The sequence below is a fragment of the Zea mays genome, chromosome 1 (genome assembly GCF_902167145.1).
Source record: "Zea mays cultivar B73 chromosome 1, Zm-B73-REFERENCE-NAM-5.0, whole genome shotgun sequence".
NCBI lineage: Eukaryota > Viridiplantae > Streptophyta > Magnoliopsida > Poales > Poaceae > Zea > Zea mays.
Genome location: NC_050096.1, coordinates 306,165,643 through 306,180,225, shown reverse-complemented (window position 1 = coordinate 306,180,225; position 14,583 = coordinate 306,165,643). Strand labels below are relative to the sequence as shown.

Genomic DNA, 14,583 nt, shown 5'->3' with positions numbered 1-14,583 from the left:
AAAAAGAGAAGTGTTTTTTTTTTCTAAAAGCCATGTAAAAATAATGTTTGGTACAATTTCTCCATCTATCTACTATATAAAGCATCAACTTCTATGGTTTCGTAGTCGTTGCGCGTCACTCTTCTCCTCCTCGTTTTATACAAAAATAAGGTAAAATTATGCACAAGTGAAGGTTGAAACTTAAGTTGTCTACATATTCACTCACATAACCAATAGAACATATATATTTTGTGTTTTATTAAACATGAAGCAGCTGAAGTCGCTGAAGAGAAGCCTCGCCAAATGTGCACTAAATCCAACCCAATTCTGTTGGGCCAAGTTCTTTACCACTACCGGCCCAGACACCTAAACGATGACACAGCGTGCACCCACCACCACCAGCGCCGAGCGCCGGCCGCGATACCGTCGTGTCCCCCTCCCCACCGCATTAGCGCCGGCCGACAAAATTACTAGGTGCTTAATTTAACTACTAGTGGCCCTAGGCGTGAAACTTCACCAGCTCCGCCACTGCCCATGGCCAACGGCCGTCCGGACCCTCGCTGCGTCGTCCTCACCGCCGACACTGCCCGATCCCTCGTAGATTCCGTCGACGCCTTCCTCTTCGACTGCGATGGTATCTGATTGTTCACCTTTCTCCATTTTGTTTGTCTGTTTTTTTTTCTTCGCTTCAGATTTTGACCCCTGCTTCGCTCTGACCGGTAATTCTAATTGCTTCTCTGAATTTGTCTAGGGGTCATTTGGAAGGGAGATAAGCTCATTGAAGGGGTCCCAGAGACGATGGAGCTACTGAGGAAACTGGTATGGGAACATCCCTTTATTACTATTTAAGTATTGAATTCGTTTCCTCATTTTCAATAGTTCAACTGTCAGGCAAATAAATGCCAAATGATCAAAACAAGTACATAATTAAGGGCTAGCTTGTTTTGTCGTGCCTTAAAAAAAAAAACTGGTTCTAGATTGATTGGGGCTTTGAAGAATCTGGTTCTCCAAAGTTGCATCTATTTAAGCTAAAATAGAGACAGGCAGTAAGTGCAACCACACCACACCAGGCACCAGATACCGTAATGAAATGAAAATCATTGACACTACTACTACTACATTGCTTTAAAGTTATTCTGGTTTTGTTCATCTACATAACTCCTGTCTGAAACAAGGATAATAGGCCTATATCTTTTTTCTATGTGAATTCTAGCATGATGAACTCACCTCATTAACCAAGATGTGATCTTTGTTGCGCCATTATTTAAGACATTGCTCTAGTACTCGGTGGCTTATTGGTTTATAGAAAAAGGTATATACAGATTATGAAATTTATTAATTGAGTAATAGTGCATGTATTGGCTTGGTGCAGGGAAAGAAATTAGTTTTTGTAACAAACAACTCTAGAAAGTCGAGAAGGCAATACTCAAAGAAATTCAGATCACTTGGACTTGAAGTTACTGAGGTATGTTTTGGTCTGAGCGGAGACTCTTCCAGTAATAAATTTGTTTTGTATTGTAATCATTTGTTACTTTGTTGTAGGAAGAGATTTTTACATCATCGTTTGCGGCAGCCATGTTCTTGAAGTTAAATAATTTTCCTCCAGAAAAGAAGGTATCATAAATTATTGTGATGTTCTTTCCTTTTGTTTTATGTGAATGACTTATGATTTCTTCGGCACATGATACTTACTGAAATTATCACCATGAGGAAACAAATTAAGAAAGTGGCACATATGTACGCGGGGAATTTGATAGCACAACAGCCTACACATTTACAGTAAGATTGGTCACGCCGAACTAATGAGTAAGGGTTTGCCATAAGACTGGAACAGCTATGTGGGAACTATGTGGTTGCGATTTTCACTAGAAGACCAATCAAAAGGCACTTATATGAGCCAATCAACCTTGCTTCACATAACAGGAGTGTTGTAGATAGTTTGGGTCCGCTATTTCCTGTATACCTCACTTTATTTATCTTGATTTTTCTTGTGTCTGGTCTTACTTGAACTGCTTATTTTTCTTTAGGTTTATGTTGTTGGTGAAGATGGAATCTTGGAAGAGCTCAAGTTAGCTGGTTTTGAATGTTTTGGTGGTCCGGTAAGACTTGCTTATTCTCCTCCCCCAACACACACACACCTTTCTCTCTCCTGATTACTAATCATTTAGTTTATAACAACTGTTTTCTGCTGAGGGGATGGAAACCATGTTAAGTGTTCAAGATTTTCTTGAATTTCTATCTGTTATCCTTTTTCTTAGAGTTCCTTTACTATAATGTGAAGATGCTATGTGGTATACTGAATACTGGTTTGATATAGTTCTAACGGTGCATCCGTGCTAATGGATCATTTTTTTCATTTGCGAACTTCTCTATACATTGGCATATTCTAGGTTCTATAATTTTCATAATCATAGTTGACAATAAAATATAAACATAGTGGATCATTGTATGGGATATTACCTGGTTGATCGGGAGTGCCTACTTCAAGGTATTACATGTTACTTCGATGTAGTAGTCACTGTGTGTGTGTGTGTGTGTGTGTGTGTGTGTGTGTGTGTGTGTGTGTGTGTGTGTGTGTGTGTGTGTGTGTGTGTGTGTGTTGTGCTATATGAAATAAAATAGGCCAGAAACATGAAGTGCATTATAAAAACATGCCTAAGTGTCCTGAGAGAGCCATAGCATACGGACAGTCAAAAGATTTTTTTTGTATACTTGATGAGGGCTTGAAAACATAAAGATTTTTCAGATAAGTTATCCCTGTTTTACCTTCCATTTCAACTAATGATTTTTTCTGCAGGAGGATGGCAAGAAAAACATAAAGTTGGAGGCGGATTTCTACTTTGAACATGACAAAAGTGTAATGTCAAATCTGTTTTTCTGATTTTTGTATCATCTTTCACATAAAATACAAAAGCTACTCAGCTGTGATCTAAATGAAATTTCTTTTCCAGGTTGGAGCTGTCATTGTTGGACTTGATCAGTACTTCAATTATTATAAAATGCAGTTATTGCTCTAACCTTGCTGTCTATAGCCTTACCTTTGGCGTTGCTCTCCATGCTGATCAATCATTGCTTCACTTTTGTCATACGTGTATTTTCTTCCGTTTCAATGCAAGTTTCATCTCGCTTCTGGAAAATTGAACGAGATAAAACTACATTAAGGTCCATTTGATTGATCTTTCTTTTCACCATATTTTTCCGGTATGTTGGATGCTCCACCCTTGGCCCTTGCCTAGGCAGTTGAGCTTCCTTTGTCACATGATTTAGAACATGGTATATTACATATGATATAGACCGAGCCCTCCCAGATATGCTTGTTGTGCATTTCGTTTTCATTTCCTTTGGTAACTCGTGTCTCCTTTAAACCAGCGGAGTAAAGTTTCATTGCTTGCTCAGTGTTGGTACCTCTATGTTGTTCGCCGTTACTTAAAACGTTTGTTGAAAGAGTACCCGTTATTTAATTCAGACCTAAAATTCAGAAGCTTCTAATTTGAGATAATCCAGCCAAGCAATTATAATCTGCCTTATTTTTATGCTTTATAAAGACATATCACAGATTCACAGTTCCAGTTTTAAACTTTTGTCGGCAAGGACCACGTTACCACAATAAAAGTACTCCGTCTGTTTTTTGTAGTAAATGGAAAATAAACTAATTAGCATGTACTAGAGTAATATGTTCAAAAAACGGAGTAAGAATTTATTTGAGCATCATTTTTCAACATTAGTTGTGACCGCAGCCCATGATTCTGTTTACCTTCTAGATCATTAGTTTGACAATGATCGAGTCATAGCGATGTGCTTGCAGGTATGCAAGAACATGTATTAGTGAGAACCCTGACTGCCTTTTCATTGCGACCAACCGTGATCCAACCGGGCATATGACATCTGCCCAAGAATGGCCAGGTATTGTTAATGTAAAATTTATTGAGAATTTTTTTTTTTAAGTTTCGATCTGTAGCACAGTATAATTGGCAAGTGGTTACCTCAAACTTAACAGGAGCTGGAGCTATGGTTGCTGCAGTAAGCTGCTCAGTACAGAAAGAACCCATTGTTGTTGGAAAACCTTCAGGCTTTTTGATGGACTTCCTCTTGAAAAGGTTTGCGAGTTGTATTATGAGAGAAAAAATATATCATTTATTCATAAGTTCAGGGGATTGCATGCTTTGTTGATTTTTCAATGGCACAGTATGAGATATAAGGTTTCCCTGCTGCAGCTTCAATCTGGAGACGTCAAGGATGTGCATGGTTGGTGATAGACTGGACACGGACATACTATTTGGCCAGAACACCGGCTGCAAGACCCTCCTTGTTTTGTCTGGTCAGAGGCTCCTGCTCTTTCTTGTATCCCGAACCGCTTTCTTTCTTTCTTTCTTTCTTTCTCGTGTTCAATGATGATGATGATGTGTCTCACGTGCGTGGGATTGCAATTGCAGGTTGCACTGCCTTACCAGAAGTGCAGGATGCTCGTAACAATATCCATCCAGATCTCTACACAAACAGCGTGTATGATCTAGTTGGGTTACTGCAGAAGTAATTCTCCTTGGCCGCGTTGCAGCGCAATCTCAGCACGCTTTGGATAGCGCCTATCAGCAATTTATTACGTGGATTACTTGCATGAAGCCATGTGTTCTTGAAACAACAATTTTGAACTTTCTTTGGGGTATAACCTGTTTGACAGTAACAAAATCTTTCAATTGGATCCTACAAATTAGACCAATTTGACAACCTTGTAAGCGTGGCTGTAAAGCTTTAAATCTGGCAACTTGATTCCCTTGCTGGAAAATATATTGGTTGGAGTATGGAATTGTACAGAATCGAATTGTAATGAAGCAACGTGTTGTACTTTGTTGCTAAACAACCCCCGTGTTTCCGCACCAATATAACAAACTAAACAATATCAGCAACTAGAGTGGGAATAAGCATACAGATTTAACAAGTCACAGTGGTGTTCTCAAGACTGCCAACATCATAGATTGATACAAGCAGGTGGCTGTGGCATTCAGAGCTCAGCTGGAAGACTGCCCCTCCCGCGCATATAGGTCGAGCGAGTGGTTGATATACCGGCATATCATTTTTTGGCCAAAAGGAAAAATAACAAAAACTGCAGGCGACGCTTATTACCGATAATCCCAGTCTACCGTATATTAATTAAGATACACTACAGCCCATTCCCTGAGTCGCGGTGATTTGTTGATGACAGAAGGCCCATCTGTTCTGTAAGATCACCGATGTTCCCCACTTTGCTCCATCCGTTCTCCTGTGGCGACCCCGAATCAACTTCATCGTTATCGGCAGAGAGAGGGCTGCCTACCAGGAACTGCTCCCAGAAGGAGTCGATGATGCCTGGAAGGCTCTGAGTCTCGTCGTTGTTGTTGTACATGGTCTCATCGGTCTCGATGGGGACACTGTCATCGCCTTCTGGCAGAGGAAACTCAGGACCAGGCATCTCAAAGGCCCCTCCAGGGATATCGACGGAGCCTTCATTCACCAAGTCTGCCAGAGCTGAGAATTCAGGAATACCCATGTCAATTGTAGCCTTCGAAACAGGAGGCACAGCACTCATGCTGGGCACTTGGTTAGACGACATGTTGTCCATCACAACTGGGCACTGGATTTCAGGAGGGCAGATGGCTGACAGCCCAGAGCTCGTGCCGCCGCCGCCGCCATACGGCAAACCTGGGTTAGCTGAAACCTCTGAAAGGGTGACCCCAGAGTTTCTTGTTGACGAAGAGCTCTCAAAGGCTTGAGCGCCTGGCATATAATTCTCCAGCAGAAAATTGCCATTCTCTGAATTGCCCATAGATTCCAACCTATGCGAAGAATCTAGCTTTAGTATCTTCCTTAGCATTGCTTTGGCTGCTTCGTTGATCAGAGGCTGATACTTGATGATTTGACCGTCCAACGAAGCAGCAGCACTTTCGGAGTCTAGGCCACCATCTTGCCTGGGCAGCCGCCTTTTCTTGTTCGCCGCTACTATTCTTCTTCTGCTCTTCTCATTTTGCTGTACAAACTGCGCTAGGAAACCAGGACTTTGCATTGCTTTAGCCAGGAAAGACATCATCTGTTGCTGCCGTGACTCCATCCCTTGAAGACGCTTGCCCAAAGTCTGCAGCTGATGGTCAGTTGTTTGCTGTTGCTGTCTCAGCCTGACAAGCTCTTGCATAAGAACATTCTTATCCCTCTTCAGCCGTTCAATCTCTTCCTCCAACCCAAACTTACCAACCTCTACACAGGAAGGCACAGGAGCGTTCTGCGACTGAGGTTGCTGTGGTTGGCTGTTCCCCTGCAAGGATGGTTTCCTTCTGTTGATAGTCTTCAGCAGATGCTTCTGTCCTCTCAGAAAACCCTCATTTGCAAATTCCCATCTGTCTGGATCAACCTTTCTAAACCCCTGGTAAAAAGGCACAGATGACATCGTTAGGGTGCAATATAAATTGTTTGCTGAGAAAATAGCATCTTCCAATTGCCAGTAGAGTGCAGATCATATGTGATTAAATCCATATGAGTTCATCAACTAAGGTGCATGTGATTAAATCCAGTCAACATGCATGGGTTAGGTACAAACTACTCCCTCCAGTCCAAATTATAAGATGTTTTGCCTTTTCTAGATGTGTAGATTTCACTATGTATCAAGATATAGGGTGCATATCTAGAAAAACCAGAACATCTTATACTTTGAAACTTAGGGAGTACAATCTTATAAAGATGGTCCAAATGACACATAGTTCTTCACTGGATGTAACACTTATCCTGATCCAAGGGATTGTTTAACAATAACTAACTCAGAAAATAAGCTAAAGAAATAAAGATCAAACTGAAAGAACAAATTGGCATATGCTCTACAAGCATTTTTTGACTTTTCATGACTCCATAGGCTTCTAGCTACTGACTGGTTGTTGCCGCAAAATGTATGATGGATTGATGGTGACATGTTCTGTCAGTTTGTGTATTTAGACCTGATTAAAACGCCTAAAAATTCATTTGCAAACTAAATGTAAATTCCTAAAGGATGGTTTATCACAAATTTGATGAGGTAAAATAACTTGAATGGGGCAAGAAAGAAGAAACACATTTAGCTGATACAGAACAATTTTATGGTTTCTATGCAAGTAAGCTCACGAACTTTCTTCTAACTCTAACTGAAAGACTATGTCCCCATTCTCCCCGTTGAACAATGCCACAATACTATCACCATCTATGTGTGATCCCATCCTCCTTCACTAAGGGATGCTCAATTCCATCCTTAATGCACTTAACTTGGTTGAAATATGTTATCTTCCTCTCACGGACCTCAGCCATTCTATATATGTCTTACTCTCCTTCCTTCGTACTCAAACGTTGGTAAAGATCATCATACGTTCTAACCTTTGCCACGCTTACAGCTCGCTTTGCAGTCTTCTTTGTTACATTATACTTCTTTATGTTGTCCACACTCCCATGGTACAAACATCTATAACATTCTTTCTTCTCCTTAATAGCCTTTTGGACTTTTTCATTCCACCACCAAGTATCTTTAGCATCACATTTGCTCCCTTCAGTTGCTCCACACGCCTTCCAAATATAGGTTGCCATCTTCTTCCTTCCAAGCGATTGTTTGATGGCCCTTTCCTTGAAGACTTTTGCCTACTCCCCTTTCAGTTTTCACCACTTTGTTCTCGCAATCTTTACTTATTTATCCCTATGAGCACACACCTTAAGACGAAAGACCGCCACCACAAACTTATGTTGAGAGACAACACACTCCCCAAGTATCACCTTTAAATGGTAAAAAAGCTAAGCTTATACACAAATAGGGATTCAAACCATGGTTGTTGGCTCCAAACTTATATTCACACACAGCTAGCTAACAAAACACATGTCTTTATATTTTGTACTCTATACACAAGTATAAATAGAAATCGTAGAACGGACACCTAACTAGTAGTATATTTAATATCAGAGTGAACATATGGTCCACATATCATATATTAAACTGATAAGAACAAATATTACACTTATGTTAGCCAAAGGACTGAGAAAGGTCGCCCTTCTTTTATAGCTCGTTCGATCGTTTGTCCTCTTTCACCTAACGAGGTGGTACTACGTGGAAGCGTTGTGTTGCGTGTGGCTTCATGTCGTGTTGGGCTTGAGTGGTTTCTCAAGATCCATCTCTGGTGTAACAGTCTATTGTTAGACGAGAAGCAGATCAGACCTACGCGCTTTGTAGGCGCCGTACGACCCACAACACACAAACTGGTGCTTTAAAGTGGTAGAGATAAACAGCCGTGCTGATCCAGCCGTAGAGCCAGGGAGTTGTGGGGAATCGGGATACTAGGTCAGAAATCCGGCCGCCACTACTACCAGATGAGCTGAAGCAAAGGTAGACGTGATCGACCGTATATCCTTACGAGCACGCACCTTAAGACGAAAGACTACCAACATAAACTTATGTTGAGAGACAACACACTCCCCAAGTATCACCTTTAAATGGTAAAAAAGCTAAAATTATGCACAAATAGGGATTCAAACCATGGTTGTTGGCTCTAAACTTATATTCACACACACCTAGCTAACAAAACGCATATGTCTTTATGTTTTGTACTGTATACTCAAGTATAAATAGAAATCGTAGAACGGACACGTAACTAGTAAATTTAATATCAGAGTGAACATATGGTCCACATATCATATATTAAACTGATAAGAATAAATATTACATCTTATGTTGGCAAAGGACCGAGAAAGTTATGAATTGAAAAGGAACCCAACCCCCTTCTTTTATAGTTCGCTCGGTCGCTCGTGCTCCGTCCTCCTTCAACTAAGGAGGTGGTACTACGTGAAAACGTTGCGTTGGGTGTGGCTTCGTGTTGGGCTTGAGTGGTTTCTCAAGATCCATCTCTGGTGTAAGACAAGAAGCAGATCGGACCTACGCGCTTTGTACGTGTTGTACGACCCACAACACACAAACTGGTGCTTTAAAGTGGTAGAGATAAACAGCCGTGCTGATCCAGCCGTAGAGCCAGGGAGTTGTGGGGAATCGGGACACTAGGTCAGAAATCCGGCCGCCACTACTACCAGATGAACTGAAACAAAGTTACAAAGGTAGACGTGATCGACCGTATATCCTTCCACTCTTACTGATTCATTTTGTCGCGGGTCGCGACATCCCGCTCGTGCGAGCAGTGAGCACGGAAACAAATCCCAGAGGAGGAAGAAACAAAGCGGGTCAACCACTTACGTAGGTGTTGAGCTGCCTGACGAAGGAGGAGAAGTTGCTGTGCTTGAAGTACTTGGGCAGGAGGTCCCGGGCGAACTCGGGCGTGTTCCAGACGATGAAGCTGTTGTTCCCGGGGCCCCAGGATATGACGTCGTCCGTGGCCGGGTCGTCCACCACCTCGTAGGTCTTCATGAGGAACGGTGGCGGCGGCGCGGCGGTGGCGCTGCCGTTGCCCGCCGCCGCCGCAGCGTGCGCCGTGACCGGGGGCGCCACCGCCACCGCGTGCGCCGTGACTGGGGGCGCCACCGCCGTGGTCACCGTCGACGCGGCCGCCGCGGCGGCGGCGGCATGGGCCATGACACCGCCCTGCATCCTCCCACCAGCGCGATCCACTAAGCACTTGCCTCACGCCGGCGTCATGTAGGGGAGCCCGACCCGGCCCGGGACGGCTAGGGCTCGGAGGAGCGGAGTGGTTCCTGTTGGCCGTGGTGTGCGGGGAGAGGGTTTTCGGGGTCCCGGCGCCGCCGCTGGTGTATGCGATTGAGAGGAAAGGGGAATTGGAAAATGGAATTGCCTAGGGGAGGAGGAGGGATGGGTATCGCGTGCTTGGGTTGGGTGCCGCAATTTAAAAAGATATTTTTTTGTCGGGGGCGTTTGTGTAAAATGGAGCGCCTGCAATTGCGATTGCGGCCTAACCTAAAAGGAGGTTGGCTCTGGTCGTCTTCGTGTCGCATCCCTTGCTGTCAGTCTGTCACTACAGATTTGCGTAATTGCAATTACGGACTAACCTAAAAGGAGGTTGATTGCAGTGAAGTGAACCTATGCTTTGTCGACTATCGTATCATCGGCTATCAATTATCAGTCAAAGACGGCTATGCAAACAGTCTTTTCTGTGCAAACGTGTAAGCAAATCATCTGATCCATTAGATCGTGATTCAACCGTATGTCACATTTAACACTTAAACCCTTCCACCATCAGCTCAATAATCTTTATAAAAAAATCTCTAACAAACCATGATTGTATTTGTGGTTGGATCATAATATAATGGATCAGATGATTTGTTTGCACGCTTGCACAGAAGGACTGTTTACATAGCAGTCGTTGTTCAATTATCAATAACACTATAAATTCACTAATTAATAAACTCATCCAACAAAATCACCTCCACATTTATGACCTTCACTAAATCTATCAAATAAATTATATCTGGACTTAACATACCATCAAAATCAATAGTTCATATTACTCTCATCTTTTTTACTTATTCAAATCTAATAGACAATATTATTTGAATCATCTCTCATCCTTCATCCTCCTCCCTCCCTGTGACCCTCCTCCCCCTCGTTCACGTCATCGTCGTTGTCGACCCTTTTCCTACTCATGATCGTAACGTTAGCATGAGTTATATGCTAAGTACTAGTAACTATGTGTCTATGATATTGATCTTCAAGACTATCTCTAACAGCTCCCCTATCTCATTCACTGTCTCACTTCTTATTTTAAACTCCACTCTATAAACAATATTATATATAGTATAAAACAATATTTTATACGACTACATACATGATTTGTTGTATATAACATTACATCCTAACTATGGTAATGTTCTAAAAACTTTTATGTGTGCCTGTATCATTCTAGCGTCACATCAGTTTTTTATATACTTTTATTTTAGATAAATTACTACATCATATCGAAATAAAAATTTATACGATCATATTTTAAAAAATACATAATTCAAACAAAACATAAAAATTAAAAAATAGTTAGTAAAAAAGATATAATAATGCTCGTCGTTTTCTTTCTCTTACATATCTTCTACAATTTGATCTCTATCTAATTTTAATTGCTTGGCTGGTTTTTTAAGACCAACTTATGAACCATTTTCATGTATATCGTACTTATCGGTGGTGGAGTGATTCGTCAACTTGGTGAATTGCTCAAACAGTTTTGATTGATTTATCCTCTAGTTACCGTTATAGAGCGTGTTCAACATACTCTTCTCTATAACAGAGATCTCGCTGGTACTCATTGCTACCCCTTTCCTTTATATTTAGCTCACACCCTAACACCACTAAGGGCTTGTTCGGTTATTTTCAATCCATACGGATTGAAGGGGATTGATACGGATTGGAAGAGATTTTAACTTACTAGGGATTGAAACCCCCTCAATCCCCCTCAATCCATATGGATTGGGGTATAACCGAACAAGCCCTAATGTGGTGTATTGGACAATCGTTGTTCAAGTGAGATGGGGCCTTTTTGTTTCCATCGTTGGAGTCGTCGTTACCATACCTCGCACATCACTTTGGTTGATGCAAAGAGCCTCTCGCATGTACTTGAGCTTGAAGTTAGTTTCTAAGAGGCTTACCACGTAAACTCTGCTTTGCTACTTCGAGGAGCATAACATCATTTGCTCCATTCAATGGGGCTGCATACAAGCAATTTTAGATGTCATTGAAGAGGGTGATCTTTGTGGATGCTTGTCGACCATTGTTCCTTTAACTATTTGGGGTACGGTGGCGAGTAGGTTCTGTGGTGGAGTTGCATATATTGGCTTAGGGATGGCAATTTAATTTGTGGATTTAGATATGTGTCGGATATCCGACCCGACGGATTCCGATATATGGATATGTTTTTTGACCCACGGGTTAGACCCGTATCCGACCCGAGGTAAAGTGGGCATGGATTTGGGTATTAAACCTCACCCGTGGGTTATCCATTGGATATCTGAAACTAATCAATACTTCATTTTTCCTAGACAGGTAGACATCCTAGCCGGTTTGTTGTTGACAGATACCCTGTGGCAGTGTGCCTGCTCCGTGCTCCCCTCTGTAGCTCTCCTAGCGCTAGCTCAAGTGCTCAACACTACACTAGAATCAGATCATCAGAACTTCAGAAGGCTGAAGGCTTAAGGCCAAAAGCAGAGGAGACATGCATACATATATTTGTTGTCATTTGAGAATGTATTTGTTGACATGCAGACATGTACTTAAACTATTTATTTGTCATGCAGACATATATTTGTTGATAACTAGCCAATCATGTAGACATATTGAAAGGGAAATGTGCCCTTGGGCCATTTTTATAATGTTTTGGTGATTAAGTATCCAACACATAGTAAGTGAGTTGTTATGTGCCAAACAAGCAAGAAGTGCAAATCATATAACAAGGTATGTTTCTAGACTTAGTAATTGTTTTTGTATACTAATGTATTTGTCTAAGTGTTAGAAACAGAGCAGAGAAGAAAAGAAACGAATTGCAAAAGACTTGGCTGTGTGCAGCCAAAGTCCAGCTCGGCCTGGCACACCGGACTGTCCGGTGCGCCAGGCTGGTCTCCAGCGAAATGGCTGCTCTCGGGAATCGACGGCGGTGTACAACTATAATTCACCGGACTGTCCGGTGGTGCACCGGACTGTCCGGTGAGTCATCCGCGGCAAACTCGTCGCCCTCGGGAAAAGCAAAGGGGCGACGTGGCTATAATTCATCGGATTGTCCGGTGGCGCACCGGACTGTCCGGTGAGCCAACGGTCGCCTGCGCCAACGGTCGACCGCGCAATCTTCGCGCAACACGTGGACTGCTCCAACGGTTAGCTGGTGCACCGGACTGTCCGGTGGGCACCGGACAGTGTCCGGTGCGCCAATCAGCCCAGAGGAGCAACGATCAGATATGCCATTTTTGGAAGGAGATCGCGCACCGGACCGTCTACAGGACCTGTCCGGTGGTGCACCGGACTGTTCGGTGCGCCACTCGATAGAAGGCAAGGATGGCCTTCCAAGTTTATCTTCAACGGCTCCTAGCTGCCTTGGGGCTATAAAAGGGACCCCTAGGCGCATGGAGGAGTCACCTAAGCATTCACTAAGCATCATAAGACTCCAAGACTCCAACTCCACGCATTCGATTCCTTGTGTTAGTGATTTGAGCTCCATTTGAGTTGTGAACTCCGTGTGTTGTGTTTCGAGCTCAAGTCGTGACTTATGTGCGTGGTTGTGCTGCGTATTTGAGTCTTGTGTGTGTTGCTCTTCCCAACCTTACTCTTGTGCGTTCTTTGTGATCAATATTGTAAGGGCGAGAGGCGCATTAAGAAGATCATCTACTACGACAGCGATGCCTCTTCTTCTTCACCACACGACGACGACAACGACTCTTCAAAAAGGAAAACGGTTAATCAAAACTATTCATTTGATTACTCTCGTATTCCATTTAATTTGAATGCTCATTTGCTATCAATTCCACTTGGGAAACCTCCACACTTTGATGGAGAATACTACTCTTTCTGGAGTCATAAAACGCATAGTCATTTATTTTCTCTCCATCCTAGTATCTGGGAGATTGTTGAAAACAGAATGCATTTTGATAGTACTGACAATCCCGTTTTCATAAATGAGCAAATTCATAAAAATGCACAAGCTACTGTTGTCTTGCTAGCTTCACTTTGCAGGGATGAATATAATAAGGTGAGCGGCTTGGACAACGCCAAGCAAATCTAGGACACCCTTAAGATATCTCATGAGGGAAACGACGCCACCATGATTACCAAAATGGAGCTGGTAGAAGGCGAGCTGGGGAGATTTGCGATGATCAGGGGAGAGGAGCCAACTCAGACTTACAACAGGCTCAAGACCCTCATCAACAAGATCCGAAGCTATGAAAGCACAAGATGGATGGATCATGATGTCGTCTGACTCATGCTAAGGTCATTTACTGTAATTGACCCACATCTTGTCAATCTTATTCGTGAAAACCCCAGGTACACCAAAATGACGCCCGAGGAGATACTCGGAAAATTTGTGAGCGGGCGCATGATGGTAAAGGAGGCATGATACGTGGATGACGCCTTGAACGGTCCACTACCCATCTACGAGCCGCTGCCCGTTGCTCTCAATGCAACAAGCAGCAAGGAGGCGCTACCTAGCAAGGTAGCTCAACTGGAAGCTGCCGGACTCAATGAAGATGAGATGGCGCTTATCATCAAGCGTTTCAAGACCGCGCTCAAAGGACGCAAAGAATACCCCTCCAAGAATAAAACAAGGGGAAAGCGCTCCTGCTTCAAATGCGGTAAGACTGGTCACTTTATTGCAAATTGTCCCGATAATGATAGTGACCAGGGACAATAAAAGAGCGGGAAGAAGGAGAAAAAGAAGAGCTACAGGAAGGCAAAGGGCGAGGCGCACCTTGGAAAGGAATGGGACTCAGACTGCTCCTCCTACGACTCCGACGACGAAGGACTCGCTGCCTTGACCTTCAACAAGTCTTCTCTCTTCCTGTCGGCGTTTCGACCCCGGAGGGTCCCTGGACCGACGAGTAAATTGTCGTCGCGTGCCCCAGCCCAGATGGGTCAGCGCGAGACGGAGCGCGAAGGGGGGAAGAAGCCGGAGGGAGACAGGCGTAAAAGGGGAAACCCAC

At 43.1% G+C, this 14,583-nt stretch overlaps 2 protein-coding genes and 1 pseudogene across 2 annotated transcripts; 1 reads left to right on the top strand and 2 right to left on the bottom strand.

Annotated features, from left to right (window-relative positions):
- Positions 1-364: 364 nt before the first annotated feature.
- Positions 365-4,763, top strand: LOC100191272 (4-nitrophenylphosphatase). The gene is given in 11 exon segments (NM_001136706.1): positions 365-613; positions 731-798; positions 1,352-1,444; positions 1,522-1,593; positions 2,007-2,078; positions 2,777-2,836; positions 2,931-2,983; positions 3,785-3,882; positions 3,977-4,076; positions 4,194-4,297; positions 4,413-4,763. Coding segments are annotated over 11 exon segments (921 nt in total). The 5' UTR covers positions 365-513; the 3' UTR covers positions 4,514-4,763.
- Positions 4,764-4,877: 114 nt separating this feature from the next.
- Positions 4,878-9,720, bottom strand: LOC100273077 (uncharacterized). The gene is made up of 2 exons (NM_001367778.1): positions 9,197-9,720; positions 4,878-6,370 (listed from the first exon to the last, which is right to left on the bottom strand). Exons 1-2 carry the CDS (start codon positions 9,545-9,547, stop codon positions 5,138-5,140), a joined length of 1,584 nt encoding a protein of 527 aa, NP_001354707.1. The 5' UTR covers positions 9,548-9,720; the 3' UTR covers positions 4,878-5,137.
- On the bottom strand, positions 7,875-8,002 carry LOC111590633 (uncharacterized; annotated as a pseudogene).
- Positions 9,721-14,583: the final 4,863 nt, after the last annotated feature.

Excerpts from the sequence above, each read along its gene's own strand:
- LOC100273077 (NM_001367778.1), bottom strand. The coding sequence starts at position 9,547 with ATGCAGGGCGGTGTCATGGCCCATGCCGCCGCCGCCGCGGCGGCCGCG. Across the intron at positions 6,371-9,196 it reads TCAGGCAGCTCAACACCTAC|GGGTTTAGAAAGGTTGATCC; the intron begins GTAAGTGGTTGA and ends CCTTTTTACCAG.